Source organism: Oncorhynchus kisutch, linkage group LG10 (assembly GCF_002021735.2).
Source record: "Oncorhynchus kisutch isolate 150728-3 linkage group LG10, Okis_V2, whole genome shotgun sequence".
Classification (NCBI taxonomy): domain Eukaryota; kingdom Metazoa; phylum Chordata; class Actinopteri; order Salmoniformes; family Salmonidae; genus Oncorhynchus; species Oncorhynchus kisutch.
The window spans coordinates 44,125,749-44,150,154 of NC_034183.2; the positions used below are offsets into that span (position 1 = coordinate 44,125,749).

At 42.9% G+C, this 24,406-nt stretch overlaps 1 protein-coding gene across 1 annotated transcript in view; it reads left to right on the plus strand.

The window, feature by feature from the left end:
* The window catches only part of LOC109897228 (discs large homolog 1-like protein), a 221,195-nt gene that overhangs the window by 120,183 nt on the left and 76,606 nt on the right, over positions 1–24,406 (plus strand). The window contains exons 5-9 of the mRNA XM_031833735.1: positions 8,628–8,752; positions 12,405–12,574; positions 13,327–13,463; positions 18,157–18,301; positions 19,337–19,463. Of these exons, the coding sequence (XP_031689595.1) occupies positions 8,628–8,752; positions 12,405–12,574; positions 13,327–13,463; positions 18,157–18,301; positions 19,337–19,463 (704 nt within the window). The remainder of the gene's footprint in view (positions 1–8,627; positions 8,753–12,404; positions 12,575–13,326; positions 13,464–18,156; positions 18,302–19,336; positions 19,464–24,406) is intronic.

A 24,406-nucleotide genomic window follows, 5' to 3' on the forward strand; every position in this document is an offset into this window, starting at 1 on the left:
TCGAGCCCGAGGTCCGGCGCGCTATCGACTGTGCCGCAAAAGCATGCTCATGCGACAGAGTCGATTTCCGCGCTTATAAACCCAGGGTCGTTACGCTACTACCTCCTTTCAAAGAGCGCTTCCTCGCGCTAGCTTGCGACTTTACGTCTTACAGGAACGCGCTCACCAGCCAAGCACACGCACTGTTGTGGATGCTGTCATTTCTGACACCAATGTAATGAAACAGGCAGGGAGCAGGTCTCGAACCCTCGACCTTCTAGCCTGAGGTCTGGCGCGCTATCGGCTGTGCCGCAAAAGCATGCTTGTGCGGCAGGGTCGATTTCCACGCTTATAAACCCAGGGTCGTTACAGTATTTACAGATGGCATACAAGTTTGTTATAAAAGCACATGAAAGTTCAAATGTTCCAGAAGGCATTTCTGCCCAAAAAATGCATTTTGATAAAAACAAAAAAGCTGCTCTTGCTCTTGTGTGAAGTAGTGACCTTCGACATAGGCCTAGTTTCCTGAAACGTTCACAAATACACACTATACTACACTGCCACTTTGAAATCCACCCCACCATGCCCAATTATTCATTGTTGAGGAGGGTCCATCACATGTACTAATGGACAAAAAGATCTTTCTTGAATTTAATCGATATAATAAATTATCCGACTGATGGTTTCACCAACAAAATGTTTTTTGCCACTACATAAGTCAGGATGATATTTTTGTGTATTGATGACAATAAATCAAATGAATTTGATAAATAAATTATATTAATAGTTTCAATATCATGTTAAGATAATGAAATGCATTCTGGGATTCATTGTGCAAATACTCTCCAAAGAGTTGTTGTTTCTGTCATGTTTTAAGCGACAGTTGAGCTAGCTGTCAAGAGACAATGGCCGAGAAAAACAAAAAAAGAGAGAAAGTCGAGAATAGAAAATCACAGATTTAAAAAGCAACAATGTATCAACACAAAAGTGGAGGCCAAAAGAGGAAGGCCAAAAATTAGAAAGCTAAGGAGGTGTCAAAATGTGTTAAATTAGATTCATTTTTCAAACGCAGTTCAAGTGCAGCCATTGCTAGCACAAGCAATGTAGCGGGACCAGAATAGGATGTAGGTTTATCATCGCCAGCATCAGCTTTTAGCGGGTCAAGAGAGCCAAGGCCAAGCTGTTCCATCATGCCAGAAGAAGCAACTTTAATACAGGTTGTCAGGTATCAGAGGATATGACCCTGAGCACAAGCCAGGCCGGACAAGCTATCCCTGGGCCGGACCGGGAGGAAGAGGTGCGGGGCAAGGCTAGAATCGTGGCGTTTGAGGAAACAGTTGTAAGTGGGACAGACAGCCTTTTTACCTATCCAACTGACAGGGGGCATTATGCAACAAATATGGATGCAAAAGTTAAATGGCACATTATTGCATTAGGCTCATGTAAGCCTACTGGCCGATTCCCAAGAGATGACGAAAGGCGATGTTTTTCAGAGTTGTATTGCACCATTACAACCAAGGCTGGAATCAAATTACAATGTACTATGTTATTCGAACAAGCTAAATTGCGAGTAGTGTGAGCCTTGCTGGCTGTTCGGAGATAGGAGTGCCCCTTGTCTGATGCGTGGGTGAATGGGGTGAGAGATTGGCGCCATCTAACATCCAAAATAGCATGTCACGAGACATCCCAGATTCACATGGGTGTCTGTTTGGTATATGACCAATGGAAGCCCAATGGCACTATTGACGCACAGATGGAGAGAGGCGTGCGTACGCAGCAAATTTCTGGCGACAGGTGTTGGAGCGCATAGTTAACTCACACTTGCATCATGTAATTTGGCTTTCAGAGGGCACCGTGAAAGCTGGGGCAGTCCAACAGTGGGAATTTCCTCAGTGTAATTGACCTGCTGTCATTTTACGACACAGTTCTGATATAACTTTTAGAACACCCGCACGATCCTTTAACTATCTCAGTCCTCAAATCCAAAATGAGCTGATTGATATTTAAGCCGAGCGAGTGAAGTGTGACATTCAGGGAGAGATGCAGGAAGCCCCATTTTTAAATATGATTATGGACACCACATCAAATGTGTCCAAAGTAGACCAGTTAAGAACTCAAGTTTATCGCTATGTGAGAGTGATAAGGGATGCAAATAATGTCGCCACAGATCTGACCATCACAGAGTCGTTTTTGGGATTTCTGGAGACTGCTGACACATCAGCAGCTGAGCTTCAACATAAAATCCAGGGCAGCATAAAGGAAATTGGGCTGAATTTTTCAAAGTGCCGAGAGCAGGGGTATGATGGAGCTACTAACATGAGCAGGGTCTATTCGGGTGTGCAGGCCAGAATATCAGAACAAGAGCCGCTTGCTGTTTATGTGCATTGCGCAGCGCACAATCTTAACCTGGCTCTCAACGACACTGTCGAAAATGTGCCAGATATTAAACCGCTTTATGATACTTTTGAACTGTTACACACCTTCTTCTGGTATAGCATGAAGAGATGGTCAATGTTGAGTGGTACATTTTTATTTTGCATCAGAAAAAGAAAGTGTAACTCTAAAACGACTGTCCCACCCGCTGGTCATCTAGATATGATGACCGCCCTGAGATACAGATATGTGGACGTAACGAAGGCCCTCACCAAGATTGTGCTTTGACGTGACGAGAAGGACGAGAGGGATGATACAGCAGCACTGAAAAAGAAAAGGTTTTTAGACTTAATGTTTTAGAAAATGTGAACGTCGTCTCAGCCTACTCAAGGACATGATGGAGGTCCTGTCCGGATTCCGACAGGATTTCGAGAAGGCCAAAGTCACTGCAAAGACCCTAGCCGATAAAATGGGGAGCTCAGAACGCATTTGAAGACACACTGAGAAGGAAGGCGAGGCATCATTTTGATGAGCTATGCGAGGACGAGCGACTGTCTGATGGGAGAGAAGTTTTAGAGTCAACGTCTTTAATGCAAACCTTGACAGCGTTATCCACCAGCTGTCAAACAGATGTAAATGTCTGCGGGCAACATCAAGTCTGTTTGACTCCATGCACCCCACTACCCTGGCCAACGCAGATCATGATGAGCTCTGCGAGACAGCCAGTCGGCTGGCAGAACATTACAGCAAATATATAAAAATAGCAAAGCATACTACAGTGAGAGACCTGGCCAAGATGATCATTGTGGATTACAATTCAGTCCCTGCTACATTTGGGGAAGTAGTTACAGCGATGCTCCATTTTATGACTGCATGTAACGGTAGCCAGTGCCGAGCGCCCCTTTTCTAAACTGAAAATAATTCAATCATACCTGAGGAGCAGCATGGGACAGGAGAGACTGAGTGGGTTGGCCATTCTGTCCATTGAAAACACCAGGGCCAGGACCATGGATTTGAATGCCATAGTCAACGACTTTGCAGAGAGCAAGATCTGTCGAATGCCAATCAAATGAGTGAGTAAGCTTATATTTTTACAGGGCAGGCTACCCAGACAGTCTATATAAATCAATCTTTATTGAGATTAGTTTACATTACTTGTCAATCTACGACTATGCACGATCTGTCTTTGGAAACCATGTTCTGGTGCACGGCCGCTGAGCCATTTCAATGTCATCAAAGCCTATACGTTTAACTGGGCTATAAGAATAATAGTAAGCACATACGCATCACATACTGTTAAAATACATGCTGCCATTTAAGCAATCTGTTTGAATGCTCCACTTGATTGATTTGCTGGTATTTTTGCTATAGGCCTCTGTGGGAGGAAGACCATTTGAAATACAGTCAGTTTTGTCCGTTTTGCCGCCATGCATGACTTCAGCGAGCATGTACTGGGTCATTAGCTGTGTTTCCGTGTTTCTGTCAAGAGATTGATCTACATATGTATGTTTTATAATATAGGCTATTGCCTATTATTTGCAGATAAAATAGGATGTTTTTTGACCACTTTGTGCTCTCCGTGGTGCTGATCGATTTATACAGGTTTATTTCCATGGTGTGTTTGAGTTTGAGTTTATTTTTATTTTTACAGGGACAGTGCACATTAAAGTGCCGGTTTTAGCCAACCGGCAAATTTTCAACCGCAGTCCCTGGGCAGGTTATTAAAAACAATTACAATATAGACAATAGCAACATAGAACAAGCAAGACATAGCAACAAAGGACAAGCAAGACACAGCATACAGACAGAGCAACATAGGACAAGCAAGACGTAGCATACAGACAGAGCAGCATAAAACAAAAAGCAGCAAGACAAAATTCATAAAAGCAACAAAGTGTTTCCACACCTCACAAGCTACAGACAACAGACAACATGGAGTGGCAACACACAGCTAGGGACCATGTTCACAAATCTGATTGACCTTTAGACATGTCTTCAAGCATTTTGTGAAAGTGTGATATGTGGTGCAGTTATGTGTGTCTGATGGCAGTGTATTCCAGACATGGGAAGCTCTCACAGAGAATGCAGATTTACTAAAGGTGCTTTTCCTTAGGGGAACTATACAGTCACCTCTCATGGCAGACCTTGTGGATCTGCTGCCATATGTCTGGGTTTTCTGTTTAACAAAAATATTGAGTGGAGGGGGAGCCAGGCCATTGAGGATCTTGAATACAAGACATGCGTCGGTGTATTGCACAAGATTTTCCCAACTCAAGAGCTCATGCTTTCTAAGGATGTGACAATGATGATGGCTATTGGGCTTCCTATCAAGCACTTTGAGAGCCTGTTTGTAGACAGACTGAATAGGTTTTAATGTTGTACAGCAAGCTTGGGCCCAACTAGTCAAGCAGTATGTTAAGTGGGGGAGTATCATAGATTTGAAGTACAGTTTTGCTACCTCTGTAGTCAAACAATTTCGTATAAATCGGAAATTAGCTAGGTTGAATTTGGTTATTTGAATTACCTTTTTCACATGCTTTTTAAAAGAGAGGTTGGAATCAAGTATGATGCCAAGGTACTTAAAATCGGATACCACCTGGAGCTTCTCCCCTGACACATAGACATCTGGCTCAGTAGCATCTGTTGCCCTCTTTGTGAAGAACATGCAAACAGTTTTTTTCACATTGAGATGCAAACACGAGTCACTGAGCCACTTTGTAACCTGGACCATTACAGTAGTGAGTTCTTGTGCAGCTTGTTGTTTGCTCTTTGCATGCACATATATCACTGTATCATCTGCATACATTTGAACTTCAGACCCAGTACAGACAGAAGGCAGATCATTAATGTACAGGCTGAACAGGAGGGGCCCCAGTATTGACCCTTGGGGCACGCCCACATCATAGCTACGAGTGGGCGACAGCTCATTGCTCACTCTGACACACTGAGTTCTGCCTTCAAGGTATGATTTCATCCATCTCAAGGCATCAGGGGAAAAGTTGAACTTGGACAATTTTGTGATGAGAATCTCATGGCTAACAGTATCAAAAGCCTTCCTTAGGTCCAGAAACACAGCCCCAACAGCACCCCCTTTGTCCATCTTGGACTTCACATTTTCCAGAAGAAAGCCGTTGGCCGTTTCTGTGGAGTGTTTCGCTCTGAAGCCAAACTGCATGGAGTGTAATGTGAAGGGGCTGTTGTTGAGGTGGGCAATCAGTTGTTCTGCTACACACTTTTCAACAACCTTTGACACCACAGGTAATATACTAATGGGCCTGTAGTTACTCACGTTAGCAGGGTCTCCTGATTTAAAGATGGCCGTTATTATGGCCGACTTCCATACCCTTGGAAACACACCGAGACCAACAGATGTGTTGGTGACCTTAGTAATGGGGCCAATGAGTGACTCTTTGTAGTTTTTAAGAAAGGTAGAGTCCATCCCAAACACATCTTTGTGCTGAATGTATTGGCTATATTGCGGCCTCTCTGGTAACGGCTTCAAATGTGCCCTTAGATTAGGTTCTGCTCTGCTGTTACAATGCTTAGTAATATTAACAGACAGACTTACCAACACAATTATTTACATTTTAAGGGAAATATGGGGGGTGATAGGGGCCCGTATTTTTTTGGGGAACCTCTGGCCCATCATGATATTAAGCTACGCTACTGGTCCTAGCTATGGAGTTTAATATAATACCGTATAAGTAATATAGCCTGTATTTTTCCTTATTTGAAGTAGACGTGGATATACATGTATATACTTACAGTATATACAGTGCCTTGCGAAAGTATTCGGCCCCCTTGAACTTTGCGACCTTTTGCCACATTTCAGGCTTCAAACATAAAGATATAAAACTGTATTTTTTTGTGAAGAATCAACAACAAGTGGGACACAATCATGAAGTGGAACGACATTTATTGGATATTTCAAACTTTTTTAACAAATCAAAAACTGAAAAATTGGGCGTGCAAAATTATTCAGCCCCTTTACTTTCAGTGCAGCAAACTCTCTCCAGAAGTTCCATGAGGATCTCTGAATGATCCAATGTTGACCTAAATGACTAATGATGATAAATACAATCCACCTGTGTGTAATCAAGTGTCCGTATAAATGCACCTGCACTGTGATAGTCTCAGAGGTCCGTTAAAAGCGCAGAGAGCATCATGAAGAACAGGGAACACACCAGGCAGATACTGTTGTGAAGAAGTTTAAAGCCGGATTTGGATACAAAAAGATTTCCCAAGCTTTAAACATCCCAAGGAGCACTGTGCAAGCGATAATGTTGAAATGGAAGGAGTATCAGACCCTGCAAATCTACCAAGACCTGGCCGTCCCTCTAAACTTTCAGCTCATACAAGGAGAAGACTGATCAGAGATGCAGCCAAGAGGACAATGATCACTCTGGATGAACTGCAGAGATCTACAGCTGAGGTGGGAGACTCTGTCCATAGGATAACAATCAGTCGTATATTGCACAAATCTGGCCTTTATGGAAGAGTGGCAAGAAGAAAGCCATTTCTTAAAGATATCCATAAAAAGTGTCGTTTAAAGTTTGCCACAAGCCACCTGGGAGACACACCAAACATGTGGAAGAAGGTGCTCTGGTCAGATGAAACCAAAATTGAACTTTTTGGCAACAATGCAAAACATTATGTTTGGCGTAAAAGCAACACAGCTCATCACCCTGAACACACCATCCCCACTGTCAAACATGGTGGTGGCAGCATCATGGTTTGGGCCTGCTTTTCTTCAGCAGGGACAGGGAAGATGGTTAAAATTGATGGGAAGATGGATGGAGCCAAATACAGGACCATTCTGGAAGAAAACCTGATGGAGTCTGCAAAAGACCTGAGACTGGGACGGAGATTTGTCTTCCAACAAGACAATGATCCAAAACATAAAGCAAAATCTACAATGGAATGGTTCAAAAATAAACATATCCAGGTGTTAGAATGGCCAAGTCAAAGTCCAGACCTGAATCCAATCGAGAATCTGTGGAAAGAACTGAAAACTGCTGTTCACAAATGCTCTCCATCCAACCTCACTGAGCTCGAGCTGTTTTGCAAGGAGGAATGGGAAAAAATGTCAGTCTCTCGATGTGCAAAACTGATAGAGACATACCCAAGCAACTTACAGCTGTAATCGCAGCAAAAGGTGGCGCTACAAAGTATTAACTTAAGGGGGCTGAAAAATACAGTTTTATATCTTTGTTTGAAGCCTGAAATGTGGGAAAAGGTCGCAAAGTTCAAGGGGGCCGAATACTTTCGCAAGGCACTGAACCTCAGGTCAAATTATGAAATACAAATGATGGAATAGAAATGTTTTATAATTGTATTTTAAATTAACAGAACAGAATACTCAATGTTGTACTTGAATGACTTCATTATAACATTGCAGTGTTTGGGGTCACTTAGAAATGTCCATGTTTTTGAAAGAAGAAAAAAAAATGGTCCATTAAAATAACATCCAATTGATCAGAAATACAGTGTTGTAATTGACTATGGTAGCTAGAAACGGCTGACTACATAGACGTACAGATGCCCATTATCAGCAACCATCACTACTTTGTTCCAGTGGCACGTTGTGTTAGCTAATCCAAGTTTATAATTTTAAAAGGCTAATTGATCATTAGAAAACCCCTTTGCAATTGTTAGCACAGCTGAAAACTGTTGTCCTGATTAAAGAAGCAATAAAACTGGCCTTCTTTAGAGTAGTTGAGTATCTGGAGTATCAGCATTTGTGGGTTCGATTACAGGCTCAAAATGTCCAGAATTACAGGCTCAAAATGGCCAGAAACAAAGACTCTTCTTCTGAAACTCGTCAGTCTATTCTTGTTCTGAGAAGTCTATTCCATGCAAGTAAATGTTAAGAAACTGAAGATGTCGTACAACGTGTACTACTCCCTTCAGAGAACAGCGCAAACTGGCTCTAACCAGAATAGAAAGAGGAGTGGGAGGCCCCGGTGCACAACTGAGCAAGAGGACAAGTACATTAGAGTGTCTAGTTTGAGAAACAGATGCCTCACAAATCCTCAACTGGCAGCTTCATTAAATAGTACCCGCAAAACACCAGTCTCAACGTCAACAGTGAAGAGGCGACTCCGGAATGCTGGCCTTCTGGGCAGAGTTGCAAAGAAAAAGCCATATGCCAGACTGGCCAATTAAAAGAAAATATAAAAATTGGAAAAAGAACACAGACACTGGACAGAGGAACTCTGCCTATGACATGTAACAGTTGATTTGAACCCATTTCGCTCTTCTGCCCCTCTATGTAGGGTAACTCGGGGTTGGGCTTCAGTATTGCGGGGGGGACAGATAACCCCCACATTGGAGAAGACCCCAGTATCTTCATCACCAAGATCATCCCTGGAGGAGCTGCAGCTCAGGACGGATGCCTCAGGTTGGTAACACCACAGTATATGGTTACATGATCCCAATCGCATTTCAGCCTATGAACTGAATCACATTGCAGCTTATGGGTCCATGGTGTGAATCACATTAACTGACTCCTGTTGATTCTCCCTGTGGAGTAAATGACTAATATATTTGATTCTCCTGGGTAAAGAATGAATGACTGATGTATTTGACTAACCTGGCTGCAGAGTGAAAGATTTATTTATTTGACTCTTCCTGCAGAGTTAATGACTGATGTATCTGACCAAGGGTGAATGTAGAATTCATGTATTCCTTGTATGCGACCTCCTATGTGTGCATGCGGATGCACCCCAAAAATTTACTGGCATAACAGGCCCTGCCCTGGATGTTCTGCCGTCCATGCGAGACAAAACATTGCCACCCCCCTCCTATCCACTCTGAACTAGAAAAGTGTACAGAGGCAATTTAAAAAAAAATTCTAATAGTCGGAAGAATAGAACATAATAGCAGCCCAATTCATATTCCTATGCTACAAATTAAAACATTTTTAACACATCTGGTTAGTCAGCTATATAATCAGTTCAATGTCCGTAACATATTTTCACTGATTGCACTGATTAAATCACAAATGTCTCTATTAAATTAGTTTTTTATATTTCTTTGTGCGCTGAAGGTGGAAAAACTGCTTGCAATCAAGAGAAAAAGGCTCTCAGAAAAGTTTCACTAGAAAGGTGGATAATGAAAATAGAATTTTCAGGGAAGAATGGACTGAGAAATAGTCATACCAGAGTGTGTTGTTTGCAACAAAACGGTTGTTGTTTGCAAATAATTAAATATTATGAATTTAAACATGGCAACTTCAAAGGTTACCTTTTCACCCAATTGTAAGCTTCAACGGCTGGCTACTCGTCCGTTGCTTAACCCAACAACGGAAGTGCCCATTAACCTGCCCATTAACATTGACGGGGCTGCGGTGGAGTGAGTCGAGAGTTTCAAGTTCCTTGGTGTCCACATTACCAACAAACTATCATGGTCTAAAACACACAAAGATAGTCGAGAAGAGGGCACGGCAACCCCTTTTCCCCCTCAGGAGACTAAAACGATTTGGCATGGGTCCCCAGATCCTCAAAAAGTTCTACAGCGGCACCATCGAGCGCATTTTGACCAGTTGTTTCACCACCCGGCATGGAAACTACTCGGCATCCGACCGTAAGGCACTACAGAGGGTAGTGCTTACGGCCCAGTAAATAACTGGGGCCAAGCATCCTGCCATCCCGGACCTATAAACTAGGCGGTGTCAGAGAAAGGCCCAAAAAATTGTCAAAGACTCCAGTTACCCAAGTCAGACTGTTCTCTCTTCTACCGCACCACTGCGACCTGTATACTCTCGTTGGCTGGACCTCACTACATATTTGTTGCCAAACTCACTAGCTCCAGGTCATCTAAGTCTTTGCTAGGTAAAGCTCCGCCTTATCTCAGCTCACTGATCACCATAGCAACACCCACCCGAGCACACGCTCCAGCAGGTATATTTCACTGGTCATCCCCAAAGCCAACACCTACTTTGGCCCACTTTCCTTCCAGTTCTCTGCTGCCAATGACTGGAACAAATTGCAAAAATCTCTGAAGTTGGAGACTTACAGTATATCTCCCTCACTCACTTTAAGAGTCAGAGCAACTTACCAATCGCTGCAGCTGTACATAGCCCATCTGTAAATAGCCCATCCAACCAACTACCTACCTCATCCCCATATTTGTTTGAGTTTTTCTGTTCTTTTGCACACCAGTATTTCTACTTGCACATCCTCATCTGCACATATATCACTCCAGTGTATTTGCTGAATTGTAATTACTTTGCCACTTTTGGCCTATTTATTGCCTTACCTCCTTACTTCATTTTGCACACACTTTATACAGATTTTTCTATTGTGTTATTGATGTATGTTTGTTTATCCCATCTGTAACTCTGTGTTGTTTTTGTCGCACTGCTTTGCTTTATCTTGGCCAGGTCGCAGTTGTAAATGAGAACTTGTTCTCAACTGGCCTACCTGGTAAAATTAAGGTGAAAAAAAAAGTACAAATAAATAATAATAAAGTATTTTCTTGACTCTATTTGAACTGCATTGTTGGTTAAGGGCTTGTAAGTAAGCATTTCACGGTAATGTCTACACACCTGTTGTAGTTGGCGCATGTGACAAATACAATTTGATTTGATTTTGATTTGAATTGAATGCTTTATCCAGATACTTTTTATGTATTTCTAAATATAAAGCTAGCAATAAGTATCCTTTTTGCCCTTTTCTTTAACAAAAGGTATGGCATACCTTCACTCAATTTGAGCCCTGTTTTTAAACGAACACACCAAGTTCTTCCCAGACATGGAGGTATTTAAGGAGTGCATGGCGAAGGTATTGGAGGATTTGGCTATACCGACAAAATCTATGCATTGCATAATTGCGTCCATCAAACAGGTAAACCAACCTCTTATTTTTATAGGAAAGAGTAGGCTTCAACAAAGGCATCTTGTTGCTAGTGAAGTCGAATTAAAATAAAGACAGTTGTTGAAATGAATTACTTTCAGCACCATTTGCTGTCCACGTCTGTTTGATTATGCCTCAGCCACTCAAAAGCGGATGTCTTCTCCTGCACACTCTCTCCTCAATAATAAGTTAATGATTGAAAAAGTGTCTCATGAAATTGTAATACATTTGGTCTCCAGTCTATGGGCTTCAGAAAAACCACATAGGCTACTACTCTTTCTACCGTAGGCTATATCATTTTGTTAAATTAATTTGATGGAGCGTGGTGGAGCGCCTCAGCGCTGAGTCTCTCCAATGGCACGCTGGGCATGGATAAGCTAAATATTTTGCACCCCTGCCTTTGGCAAAGTGGGCTCTGCTTATAATAGGGCGGCATCAACACTCACCTACTGTAAATAGTCCTCATGCCACTGAGTGAGAGAAGTTATCATTGTTTTTGGGCAGAATAACACGCGGTGTTATGTGTTGTTGGAGGTCTTGGTCAGTTTAGCTCGGAAAATGCCTCCTTGGACTGCCTAATCCTGCCCAATGGGCAGGCAGCCCGTGGGGCCTAATCATGTAATTATATTTAGAATCCATATTAATTCAATAGCATTTCTGTGGGCCTAGTCATAAAGATGTGTCAACTTGTATTGTGGCATAAACACAATCAGTCATGACTGTCAAACAATCACTTTAAATGGCTCCTTTACTAGGCTACCCGCATACATTCATGGAAAGAGACATCTGTTACCCAAAACACCAAAAAGTGAAATGACATTTGGTGATTGTCATTAGGCCAGAATGAATGCCTCCACTGCTGTCCACATGCATTTCTGCCTTGGTAAATTTCAGTGTTCTCGTCTAACCACATCGCATTTTGGAGCATAGGATATACTCTAGGCCGACCACCTGTTTTCAAGTCCATTCACTCATATTAATGCTTCTGCCATATGGTAATAATAAATCATGTTGTAATAGCCTACAGTTTTCTTAACATTTTGTTTTCATTATTGTGATATGCTTTACCGGTACAGCATAACCCCACTATTTATTTTACCGTGATGCTGTACAGGACCATACCGCCTTACTTTCACCCCTGTATCTGACTCTTCTGGCTGCAAAGTTAATGACTGGTGTGTTTGACACTTCCCTCAGATTGAATGACTGCATCTTGAGAGTAAACGAGGCAGACGTGAGGGATGTGACCCACAGTAAGGCCGTGGAGGCCCTAAAAGTGGCCGGCTGCATCGTCAGGCTCTACGTCCGCAGGAGAAAAGTCCTCTCAGAGAAGATCATGGAGCTCAAACTAGTCAAAGGTCCTAAAGGTAAGAAAACCACGGAGCTCAAACTTGTCAAAGGTCCTGAAGGTAAGAAAACCATGGAGCTCAAACTTGCCAAAGGTCCTAAAGGTAAGAAAACCACGGAGCTCAAACTTGTCAAAGGTCCTGAAGGTAAGAAAACCATGGAGCTCAAACTAGTCAAAGGTCCTGAAGGTAAGAAAACCACGGAGCTCAAACTTGTCAAAGGTCCTGAAGGTAAGAAAACCATGGAGCTCAAACTTGCCAAAGGTCCTAAAGGTAAGAAAACCACAGAGCTCAAACTTGTCAAAGGTCCTGAAGGTAAGAAAACCATGGAGCTCAAACTTGCCAAAGGTCCTGAAGGTAAGAAAACCATGGAGCTCAAACTAGTCAAAGGTCCTAAAATTTAGAATACCATAGTGCTCAAATTAAAAGGACCAAAAGTTTAGAAAACCATAGTAATTAAAAGGTCCTAAAGGTAAGGGAGATTAAAGCTAGACACAGTGATATGATATCATCATACATCGCAGGGTGACTTCCTATACATAAGTCTACCTTAAAATGTATTGAACTGATGGATACCTTTATGATGCTTGTTGTTGACTCTCTGACTCTCTGTGCTCATAGTGATACCCTCTGAATGACACCCTGAGAGGATTAATATAGTTCCAATACGGTTTTATTGTTGTAATACACTCCCCTCCCTCCCCTTCTCTCTCTCCCCTTCTCTTTTCCCTTTCTCTCTCTTACTCTTTTCCTCCCTCCCCTTCTGTTTCCAGGGCTAGGGTTCAGTATTGCGGGGGGAGTATGGAACCAGCACATTCCAGGCGACAACAGCATCTATGTCACCAAGATCATTGAGGGAGGGGCTGCACACAAAGACGGGAGGTTGCAAATAGGAGACAAACTATTGGCTGTAAGGCCCTGTAACTTCATCTTCTCCTTACTGAAAGACAGTACCCACTGGGCACAGACGTCAGTTCAAAGTCTAGTTTTTCAGGGGAACTGCTTGGACTCTGACTGGCCGTAGAACTATCACCGGCTCTAACCTCTGCTACCCGGAATGGTACCGTAGTGTCGAACAACATACCAAAACCAACATACCATAACCCAAGATCCTCTTTCTTTACATGTTTAATGGTATTTCGTACCTTTATGCAATACAGCCCTTGCTCCGGATTACAGTCAAGAACCCTCACCTTTACTATACTCCATCTGTTTCCATATTGGGAGTGTGGATTTACATAGCCTTCTCTCTCTGGGAGCTATGACCTGATTCCATGAATTACACGGGGACCTGCACAGATATCTTCCATAAAGGCCCATAGTTCTAGACTGCCAAGGGGTCAGACACCCCATTTGGTCTACATAGAACTCAACTGAGACATCCTTCCCTAGCTCTACTCTCACTTCCTTTCCCAGACAAAAGTGACCTTTTGTACTTTGGTAATACAAAATCCTCATCTTCTACACTATGGGTCAAGTTACCACCTTCTGCCTTCTCAGGTGGATCATGGTGTATTAGGAATATGGCTCCCACAATCAGACAGCTCAGACCAACCAGCACTCCTGTAAAGCCCCACCCCTTTCCGGAGAACATATCACTGGCTAGAGGCCAAACCATACTTCCACTTCTATTGAACGCACACAGTGAGGATCGGGCGGGTTAGGGAATCTTCGTTAGAGAGGTGACCCCAAACCCTATTGGTATTCGGTTCTTCTCCTAACTCTGTGTTTGTTCGACAGTGTCAGTGTGTCTTACCCTCCCGCAGTGTGTAATATGGACACAGGTGGCTCTTTCCGCTATTTGTACTGCAAAGGCTGTCACCAGTAGCACCTGGTATGGTCCTTTCCACCGTGGCTGTTTCGTCTTTTTTCTTGAGGGATTGGACCCAGACCCAGTCTCCTGGTTGGATTGAGTGAATCACCTTCTCCTGTAATTCACCTGTTGGGCACGAAATCTTGGCCATACGGGTTTGGTTAACAAACAGTCTTCTCATGTGTGCTGCTAGTATATCTTAAACTTCTATGTCTACCTGTTCTGGTCTCTCTAACTCTGGCATTTCTTTATGGTCTACCTGATTAGCTGAAATGTAATCCATTGTTTAAAGAAATAGATCCTAGTAAACCAACTCTAGGGATAATATCTTGACCTAATTTGTTAGCTACCATAATCGTGTCCGCCAAGGAAGTTGGGAACGCTGCTACTCATTTACTATATTTATCTATTATTTTTTTTAAATTAAGTAGTTCGTTATCTCATAGGCCACAACGTCTTTCCTAACCTGCAGTGTTTCCTAACCTGCTCTACCATCCTTGCTCCCTGTTGACACTTGGCTCCGCCCATGTGTCAATATTGCCGCATATCTAAACAGTGACTTAGGTAGGCTGATACTGATCAATAGTAGCCAATTTGAAGTGCATATCTCTTCACCTCTCCTAGCTCTGCTAGCGCCCACCCTACCAGGTTCTGTTTGATGGTACGGCTTATCCTGGGACGCAACACAGGGGCCCCTCAGGTGTGTGTGTTTAGACCCTTCCTGTACTTCCTGTTCACCCACGACTGCGTGGCCCACGCACAACTCCAACACAGTGGCGGTAGGCTTGATCACCAATGGTGATGAGACAGCATAAAGGGAGGAGGTCAGATGTCAGTAAGACCAAGGGCTGTAGTGGAGCGGGTCAATAGCTTCAAGTTCCTTGGGGTCCACATCACTAAGGACTTAATATGGTCCACACACAACCACACAGTTGTGAAGAGGTCACAATAGGTCCTCTTCCACCCCAGGAGGCTGAAGAGACTTGGCATGGGCCCTCGGATCCACAAAAAGTTATACAACTGCACCATCGAGAACATGTTGACCTTCTGCACCACCGCTTGATATGGCAAATGCACTGCCCTCGATCGAAAACCGCTACAGAGAGTGGTCTGGACAGCCCAGTACATCACCTCTATATCAGCAGAAAGGCCCAAATAAGTTACCCTTCTGCTACCGTCCGGCAAACGGTATCGGAGCATCGGCTCTAGGACCGACAGGCTTCAAGACAACTTCTACCCCCAAGCCATAAGACTGATAAATAGTTAATTAAATGGTTACACAGACTATCTGCATTGACCCTAACCCTAACCTTATCTCAAATCAAATCACATTTTATTTGTCACATGCAGATGGTTAGCAGATGTTAATGTGAGTGTAGCGAAATGCTTGTGCTTCTAGTTCCGACAATGCAGTAATAACCAACGAGTAATCTAACCTAACAATTTCACAACAGCTACAAGTGTAAAGGGATGAAGAATATGTACATAAAGATATATGAATGAGTGATGGTACAGAACGGCATAGGCAAGATGCAGTAGGTGGTATAGAGTACAGTACATACATATGACATGAGTAATGTAGGGTATGTAAACATTATATTAAGTGGCATTGTTTAAAGTGGCTAGTGATACATTTTTTACATGTATGGCAGCAGCCACTCAGTGTTAGTGGTGGCTGTTTAACAGTCTGATGGCCTTGAGGTAGAAGCTGTTTTTCAGTCTCTCGGTCCCTGCTTTGATACACCTGTACTGACCTCGCCTTCTGGATGATAGCAGAGTGAACAAGCAATTTGTTTGTTGTCCTTGATGATCTTTATGGCCTTCCTGTGACATCGGGTGGTGTAGGTGTCCTGTGTGTGTGTGCCATTCAAAGGGTGAATAGGCAAGACAAAAGATTTAAGTGCCTTTGAAATGGATATGTTTCAGGTGCACCGGCTTGAGTCTGTGAAGCACTGCAACACTGCTTGGTTTTTCATGTTCAACAGTTTACCGTGTATGAAGAATGGTCCACCACCCACCACATCCATCCAACTATGAGTAGCTTTGGAGTCAACATGGGCCAGCATCCCTGTGGAACGATTTTGACATCTTGTAGAGTCCATGGCCCAATGAATTGAGGCTGGTCTGAGTGGAAAAAAGTGGTGCAACTCAATATTTGAAGGTGTTCCTAATGTTTTCTACACTCAGTGTATATACAGTTGAAAATGTATTGAAAATTAAATACAGAAATATCTAATTTATCACACCCCTGAGTAAATACAGTTGAAGTCAGAAGTTTACATACACCTTAGCCAAATACATTTAATCTACATTTTTCAAAATTCCTGACATTTTAATCCTAGTAAAAATTCCTTGTCTTAGGTCAGTTAGGATCACCACTTTATTTTAAGAATGTGAAATGTCAGAATAATAGTAGAGAGAATGATTTATTTCATTTTTTTTTTATTTCATCACATTCCCAGTGGGTCAGAAGTTTACATACACTCAATTAGTATTTGGTAGCATTGCCATTAAATTGTTTAACTTGGGTCAAACGTTTCGGGTAGCCTCCCACAAGCTTCTCACAATAAGTTGAGTGAATTTTGTCCCATTCCTCCTGACAGAGCTGGTCAGGTTTGTAGGCCTCCTTGCTCGCACACACTTTTTCAGTTCTGCACACACATTTTCTATAGGATTGAGGTCAGGGCTTTGTGATGGCCACTCCAATACCTTGACTTTGTTGTCCTTAAGCCATTTTGACACAACTTTGGAAGTATGCTTGGGGTCATTGTCCATTTGGATGACCCATTTGTGACCAAGCTTTAACTGATGTCTTGAGATGTTGCTTCAATATTTCCACATACTTTTCCTTCCTCATGACGCTGTCTATTTTGTGTAGTGCACCAGTCCCTCCTGCAGCAAAGCACCCCCACAACATGATGCTGCCACCACCGTGCTTCACGGTTGGGATGGTGTTCTTCGGCTTGCCAGCCTCCCCCTTTTTCCTCCAAACATAACGATGGTCATTACAGTTATATTTTTGTTTTGAACATGGCCAAGATGTTAAAATGTTCATAAATTACCAGCATGGTCAAATAATAATAATCACAGTAGTTGTCGAGGGTGCAGCAAGTCAGCACCTCAGGAGTAAATGTCAGTTGGCTTTTCATAGCCGATCATTAAGAGTATCTCAACCGCTCCTGCTGTCTCTAGAGAGTTGAAAACAGCAGGTCTGGGACAGGTAGCACGTCCGGTGAACAGGTCAGGGTTCCATAGCCGCAGGCAGAACAGTTGAAACTGGAGCAGCAGCACGGCCAGGTGGACTGGGGACAGTAAGGAGTCATCATGCCAGGTAGTCCTGAGGCATGGTCCTAGGGCTCAGGTCCTCCGAGAGAAAGAAAGAGAGAATTATTAGAGAGCATACTTAAATTCACACAGGACACCGGATAAGACAGGAGAAGTACTCCAGATATAACAAACTGACCCTTGCCCCCTGACACAAACTACTGCAGCATAAATACTGGAGGCTGAGACAGGAGGGGTCAGGAGACACTGTGGCCCCATCCGATGATACCCCACGGACAGGGCCAAACAGGAAGGATATAAGCAAGCATTTCCCTGTGAAGTCGATACCTGTTGTATTCGGTGCATGTGACAAATACAACTTGATTTGATTCTTTAAGGGACTTAGATTAAGTTTTGTTGTGGCTTGTTAAAAATGCCAGCCTATTTGCCTGCTATGTCAGCTACTGTATGTAACTACATGCTAAATCAACTGAAAAGCCAAATGACCACCTCTCTCTCCTTCCAGGTAAATAGCGCTTGTCTTGAGGAGGTGAGTCACGAGGTTGCCGTGGAGGCCTTGAAAAACACCCCCGATGTGGTTTACTTGAAAGTGGCGAAACCCACCAGTGTCTTCATGAACGACAGCTTCGCTCCGCCCGACATCACCAACTGTGAGTGCACACACATACATATATGCATACACACACACGCACACATGGTGATCACAATCCTTCCACTCATCTCAGGGCAGCTGTGACAGACAGCAGGTTATTTGAAAGGAGCCATGTGGTGTGGACCAAACCACATGGCTGGCTGCTGTTGCTCATAGCTACAGTAGTAATCCAGTAGTCACAGTGAGGGAATAGGCCTATATCTTGCTTGACCAATTACTGATCATCAGAATTGGGCTTACAGTGGTCGGTATAATGTGAGCCAATTTAATTATCGCAGAATATACTCCCATGGATGTCCCCCGGTCTGCACTGCACACTAAGAACTAAAATCAATCAATGACCAGTTGTGGTTTGATAGTAGCCTACATAGCAATATCAACCAACAAGGATGGCAGAGCAGAGCGTTGGTATTATTCACTTAAAACAATGCCTCCTGTCTCACAGTACTGGACTGATGAGGTTGTAGTTTGACTTTGACCAAACATAATGGGAAATATGACATTGGTGGAAAACATTGGTTTAATCACTGTTCAGGTCACATTCAAATAGGCTCTTTAAAACCTATAAACCTATAAACACCTTTATCATAGATATTGGTCACTTTTCTCACTTCAAGAAACTACAAGCATTGCTTTTAGTTAATATACCTATGCTTATATTAAAAGATCCTTTATTTTTTAGTAGCTCACTTCAGTTTTGCATTGTTGCCTAAGGCAACTCCCATATTGTAACTCCCATATTTTACCTGGACAACATTATTGAGAGTTCTGTTCTGGTGCTTATGCCATTATTGAAGATTGTGTTCATTTAAGGAGATTACCTACCCTTGCCAGCCATGTGTTTTATAGTTTCCTGATCTACCTCTCTGTCTACACCAGGGAAGGCTCAAGTAGAAAGTGAGTTATTAGCCTAGTGTAGCCTAGCTCCTCCCTCACTAAGCAGCATTTTATTACAGTTTATCATAGCATTAGCCGTTAATGCTAACTTGCTATCTACACACTGAGGCCTGTTGTGTGTGTATTTTTTCTTTAGCATATTCCCCTCACAAGGACAACCATATCAGCCCGTCCAACTACCATAGCCAGCCCCATACACCCGACACACCCGGACGCTACTCACCCATCCCCAAGAGCATATTGGGAGATGACGAGATCACAAGGTAAGCTGTGTGATAATGAACACACGCCATTTGACCACTTTTACAAAGGGTTTCAAATCAAATACTGTATGTACATGAAGGTAGAGTTATTAAAGTGACTATGGATAGATGATAACAACAGAGAGTAGCAGCAGTGTAAAAGGGGGGGGGGGGGGGGGCAATGCAAATAGTCTGGATAACCTTTTGATTAGGTGTTCAGGAGTCTTATGGCTTGGGGGGGTAGGAGCTGTTTAGAAGCCTCTTGCACCTAGACTTGGTGCTCTGGTACGAACAGTCTATGACTAGGGTGGCTAGAGTCTGACAATTTTAAGGGCCTTCCTCTGACCGCTTGGTATACAGGTCCTGGATGGCAGAAAGCTTGGCCCCAGTGATGTACTGGGCCGGTCGCACTACCCTCTGTAGTGCCTTGCGGTTGGAGACCGAGCAGTTGCCTTGATGGTGCAGCTGTAGAACCTTTTGAGGATCTGAGGACCCATGCCAAATATTTTCAGTCTCACGGCTTAGTTTTTGCTCTACAATGCACTGTCAACTGTGGGACCTTACATAGACAGGCGTGTGCCTTTCCAAATCATGTCCAATCAATTGAATTTACCACAGGTGGACTCCAAATAAGTTGTAAAAACATCTCAAGGATGATCAATGGAAACAAGATGCACCTGAGCTCAATTGCGAGTCTCATAGCAAAGGGTCTGAATACTTACGTAAATAAGGTACCTGTTTTTTTATATTTAATACATTTGCAAAAATGTGCAAAAATCTTGCTTTGATTATGGGGTATTGTGTGTAGATTGATGAGGGGAAACAAATAATTTAATACATTTTAGAAAAAGGGTGTAACGTAACAAAATGGGGAAAAAAGGAAGGGGTCTGAATACTTTCCAAATGCACTGTACATAGGGCAGCAGCCTCTAAGGTGCAGGGTTGAGTAACTGGGTGGTAGCCAGCTAATGACGGTGACTGAGTTCAGGTCAGGGTACTGGGTAGAGGCCGGCTAGTGATGGCTATTTAACAGTCTGATGGCCTTGAGATAGAAGCTGTTTTTCAGTCTTACGGTCCCAGCTTTGATGCAGCTGTACTGACCTCGCCTTCTGAATGATAGCGGGCCGTGGCTCAGGTGGTTGATGAGCTTTTTGACCATTCTGTGACATTGGGTACTGTAAATGTCCTTGAGTGCATTCAGGGTACCCTCTCGAGAGCCGTGCAGTTGCGGGCAGTGCAATGCCATACCAGGCGTTGATACAGCCCGACAGAATGCTCTCAATTTTGCATTTGTAAAAGTTTTTGAGGGTCTTAGGAGCCAAGCCAAATTTATTCATCCCTCTGAGGTTGAGGAGGCGCTGTTGCACCTTCTTCACCACACTGTCTGTGTGGAGTGGACCATTTCAGATTGTCAGTGATGTGAATGCGCTCTGGAATATTTTCGGGTCCCGCAGCCTTGCGGGTGTTGACCTGATTAAAGACCTTTTTCACGTCGGCCTCGGAGAGCAAGATCACCCAATCCTCTGGGTCGGTAACCGCCCTCACACCCCGCACAATGTTGTCAAAGCTTGCATAAAATGAATTGAGTTTGTCTGGTAGAGAGGCATTGTTGGGCAGATCACGGTTGGGTATGCTTGCTTGTGGGTAGAATAACAGTGGTCTAAGACTTTATCGCCCCTGGACTGGTGCACTTCACAAAGTAGATGGCATCATGAGGAACGCAAATTATGTGGATATATTGAAGCAACATCTCAAGACGTCAGTCAGGAAGTTAAAGCTTGGTTGCAAATGGGTCTTCCAAATGGACAATGACCTCAAGCATACTTCCAAAGTTGTGGCAAAATGGCTTAAGGACAACAAAGTTAAGGTATTGGAGTGGCCATCACAAAGCCCTGACCTCAATCCTACAGAACATTTGTGGGCTGAACTGAAAAAGCGTGTACGAGCATGGAGGCCTACAAACCTGACTCAGTTACACCAGCTCTGTGAAGAGGAATGGCCCAACATTCACCCAACTTATTGTGGGAAGCTAGTGGAAGGCTACTCGAAACATTTGACCCAAGTTAAACAATGCTACCAAATACTAATTGAGTGTATGTAAACTTCTGACCCACTGGGAATGTGATGAAAGAAATGAAAGCTGAAATAAATCATTCTCTCTACTATTATTCTGACATTTCACATTGTTAAAATAAAGTGGTGATCCTAACTGACTTAAGACAGGGAATTTTTACTAGGATTAAATGCCAGGAATTGTGAAAAACTGAGTAAATGTATTTGGCTAAGGTGTATGTAAACTTCTGACTTCAACTGTATTTACTCAGGGGTGTGGTAAATTAGATATTTCTGTATTTCATTTTCAATAAATTAGAAAAAATGTTTCAAAACATGTTTCACAATTGTCGCTATGGGATTGTGTGTGTAGTTGGGTGAAAAAAAATATTTCATCCATTTTGAATTCAGGCTGTAACAACAAAATGTAACATCAATCAAGGGGTATGAATACTTTCTGAAGGCACTGTATCTCCTCATCTTTTGATTACTCCTCCTCCAGCCATCCCTTTCTCTGTCAGTCTCCAGCTATCTACCCCTTCTTTCCCTCACTCTCACACTGTTGTTCTCTCTCTCTCTCTGTCTCTGCTAACTCTCTCCCTCTCTATGCCCCCTCTCTCCCTGTCTCTATCTCTGCCCTCTCCCTCTCTCCCCTATCTGTCTGTATCTCTCTGCCCTCTCTCTCTTGCTCTGTCTGCTGCTGGAATTGGCAGATAAAGTTATGAAAGATGAATGGCGTTGAAGCTAGTGGGAGGCCAGCTGTGTAACTCCTAGGGTGATACGTCTGGAGGGCAGGGAGGTGAGCCAGACAAGCTCTGGTCACCTTGGGCGGCTTTCTCCTGCCACAGCAGAGAGAGCAAGAGAGAGAGACATACAGTGCTGTCATAAGTAGGAACAGATTGCCAGGCCACAGCAGGGACCACAGCAGTCCATTTCTCAGTCTCTCAGCCTCAAACACATCCACTGGACCTTACAGACAGAGGCAGACACTAAATATGATTTATATATAGTCTACACACACACACACACACACACACACACACACACACATACAAAAACAGGCAGACAAACACACACACACTGAAGTGTGCTGCCAATTGTCTTGTCACTCTGCTTAGCTCCCTCTCCATGCTCGCTGTTGCCGTGAGCAATGAAATGAGAAAGAAAAAAAAGAGTGAGAGTGAGAGTGAGAGAGGCAGAATGTTTGCCCAAGTGAGAAAGAAAACAGAGAAAGAGTGGCAGAGAGAGAGGGAGAGAGAGCGTTAAGATCATAATGGTAGAGGTCATGTAAAAAAGCTTGTTCAGTAAAATTTTACAAATTTCTCCTTGTAATAATGCCTGGTTTTGCCCTATGAGTCCTAACATCTCTAATACAAACAATAGGCCAGTGATCACTAATATCCAGGGAGAAAACACCACTAGCCACACATTTCTCTGGAGTATTTGTAAACATAAGGTAAATTCTTGTTGATTTAGTATAATCCCTCAGATTTGGATGTGTGGGTTTAGTAATCAACTGAGTGAAGTTTAGGTTATTACAAAAAGCCTTTAAACAGTCTGTCTTGGGTTCCCCAGGACAGGTTAAAGTCACCTACGACCACCTCCCACCTATCCTAACCCATCTCAGAAGTAGAAAAGGAAGCTATTAAATCAGTTAACAAACATTTCTTAGTGGAGGAATGGCAGTAGACTTCCAGAACAGTTACTTTAGAATTATAACCTAGTTGAAGACTTAAAGCTATAAATTCAAATTGTTTAGGACTGGACAAAGCCTTTAAAAGAGACACAGAAAGGTTACTTTTTGTATAGATAGAATGGTGTGTTGTTGAAATCAGCCCTGAAAACCACCAATAGTAAACTCAGAATCCACAATTTTCTAAGATAACCATGTTTCTGATCAAAATTAAAATATCTGGATCTGCCTGAGAAGCCCAGATCTTGATGTAGTCCATTTTTGTCCAAAGGCTGCGAACATTTAGGTGCATGAATTTCAAACCTTGTCAGGCTTCAAAATGACCTGGTGTCAATAAAAGCCGGATCATTACCTACCAACCTATTATTGATACCAAAGGCTGCTTAGCAAGGGAAATTAAATTGTCAAAATTTACCCCAATCTGCCCTACATATTGTTTATCTATCACTGTTTTCTGGGGGAGTTGAGATTTAATAATAGTAGGGATTACCTGAGACAGTAGCGGCTTCACTTTACAATACAAATGAGTACAAATGCTAATGGGGTACCCCCCTTTCTAGCCATAGCAGGGCTAGTAAAAGAGCATAAGAGTCCATTTCTCAGAACTAACCTGGTAGTGATTAGATAGTGTCCACGCGCCAAAGTGATTTGGGTGAATTCCATCATCCCTGAAAAGTGTTTTCTGTTTACAAATTGTATCAAAATTGTTGATAAAAGTAATGCCTGCAGATCGACAGACTTTCAGCCAGTCATGGAGCGCTAGCGGTCTACTGAATCTACTACTGAATCTACTTTCATCTTGTGAACAAGGTCTATCAAATATTTTTAAGCTGCTCCGATCTGGCCAACTTAATGTCATCCAACCCCACATTAACTATGACGCACAGCTTCGTGAAGCAACCTGGTGATATATATATAAAGGTATCCATCGGACCTTTCCCCGTGACAACTACGAACATGTCGCAGATTACATTAGTTTTCATTGCTGAATGCCGACAGTCCAAGGAAACAAACATTTCCTGTTTCCGCCATCGTGAATCAATGAATGGGATGACGCTATAGCACAAAATATTTGTTGAAATATTTCAGTTTTGTTGAAATATATGACTTCTATCTCATTACTTCAGTGATGTGAGAAACTTTGTTGATTGACGAGGAGGTGTCCACATACAAAGGTATGCTTGTCAGCAAGGGAGGTTTTTAAAAATTAAATTTAACT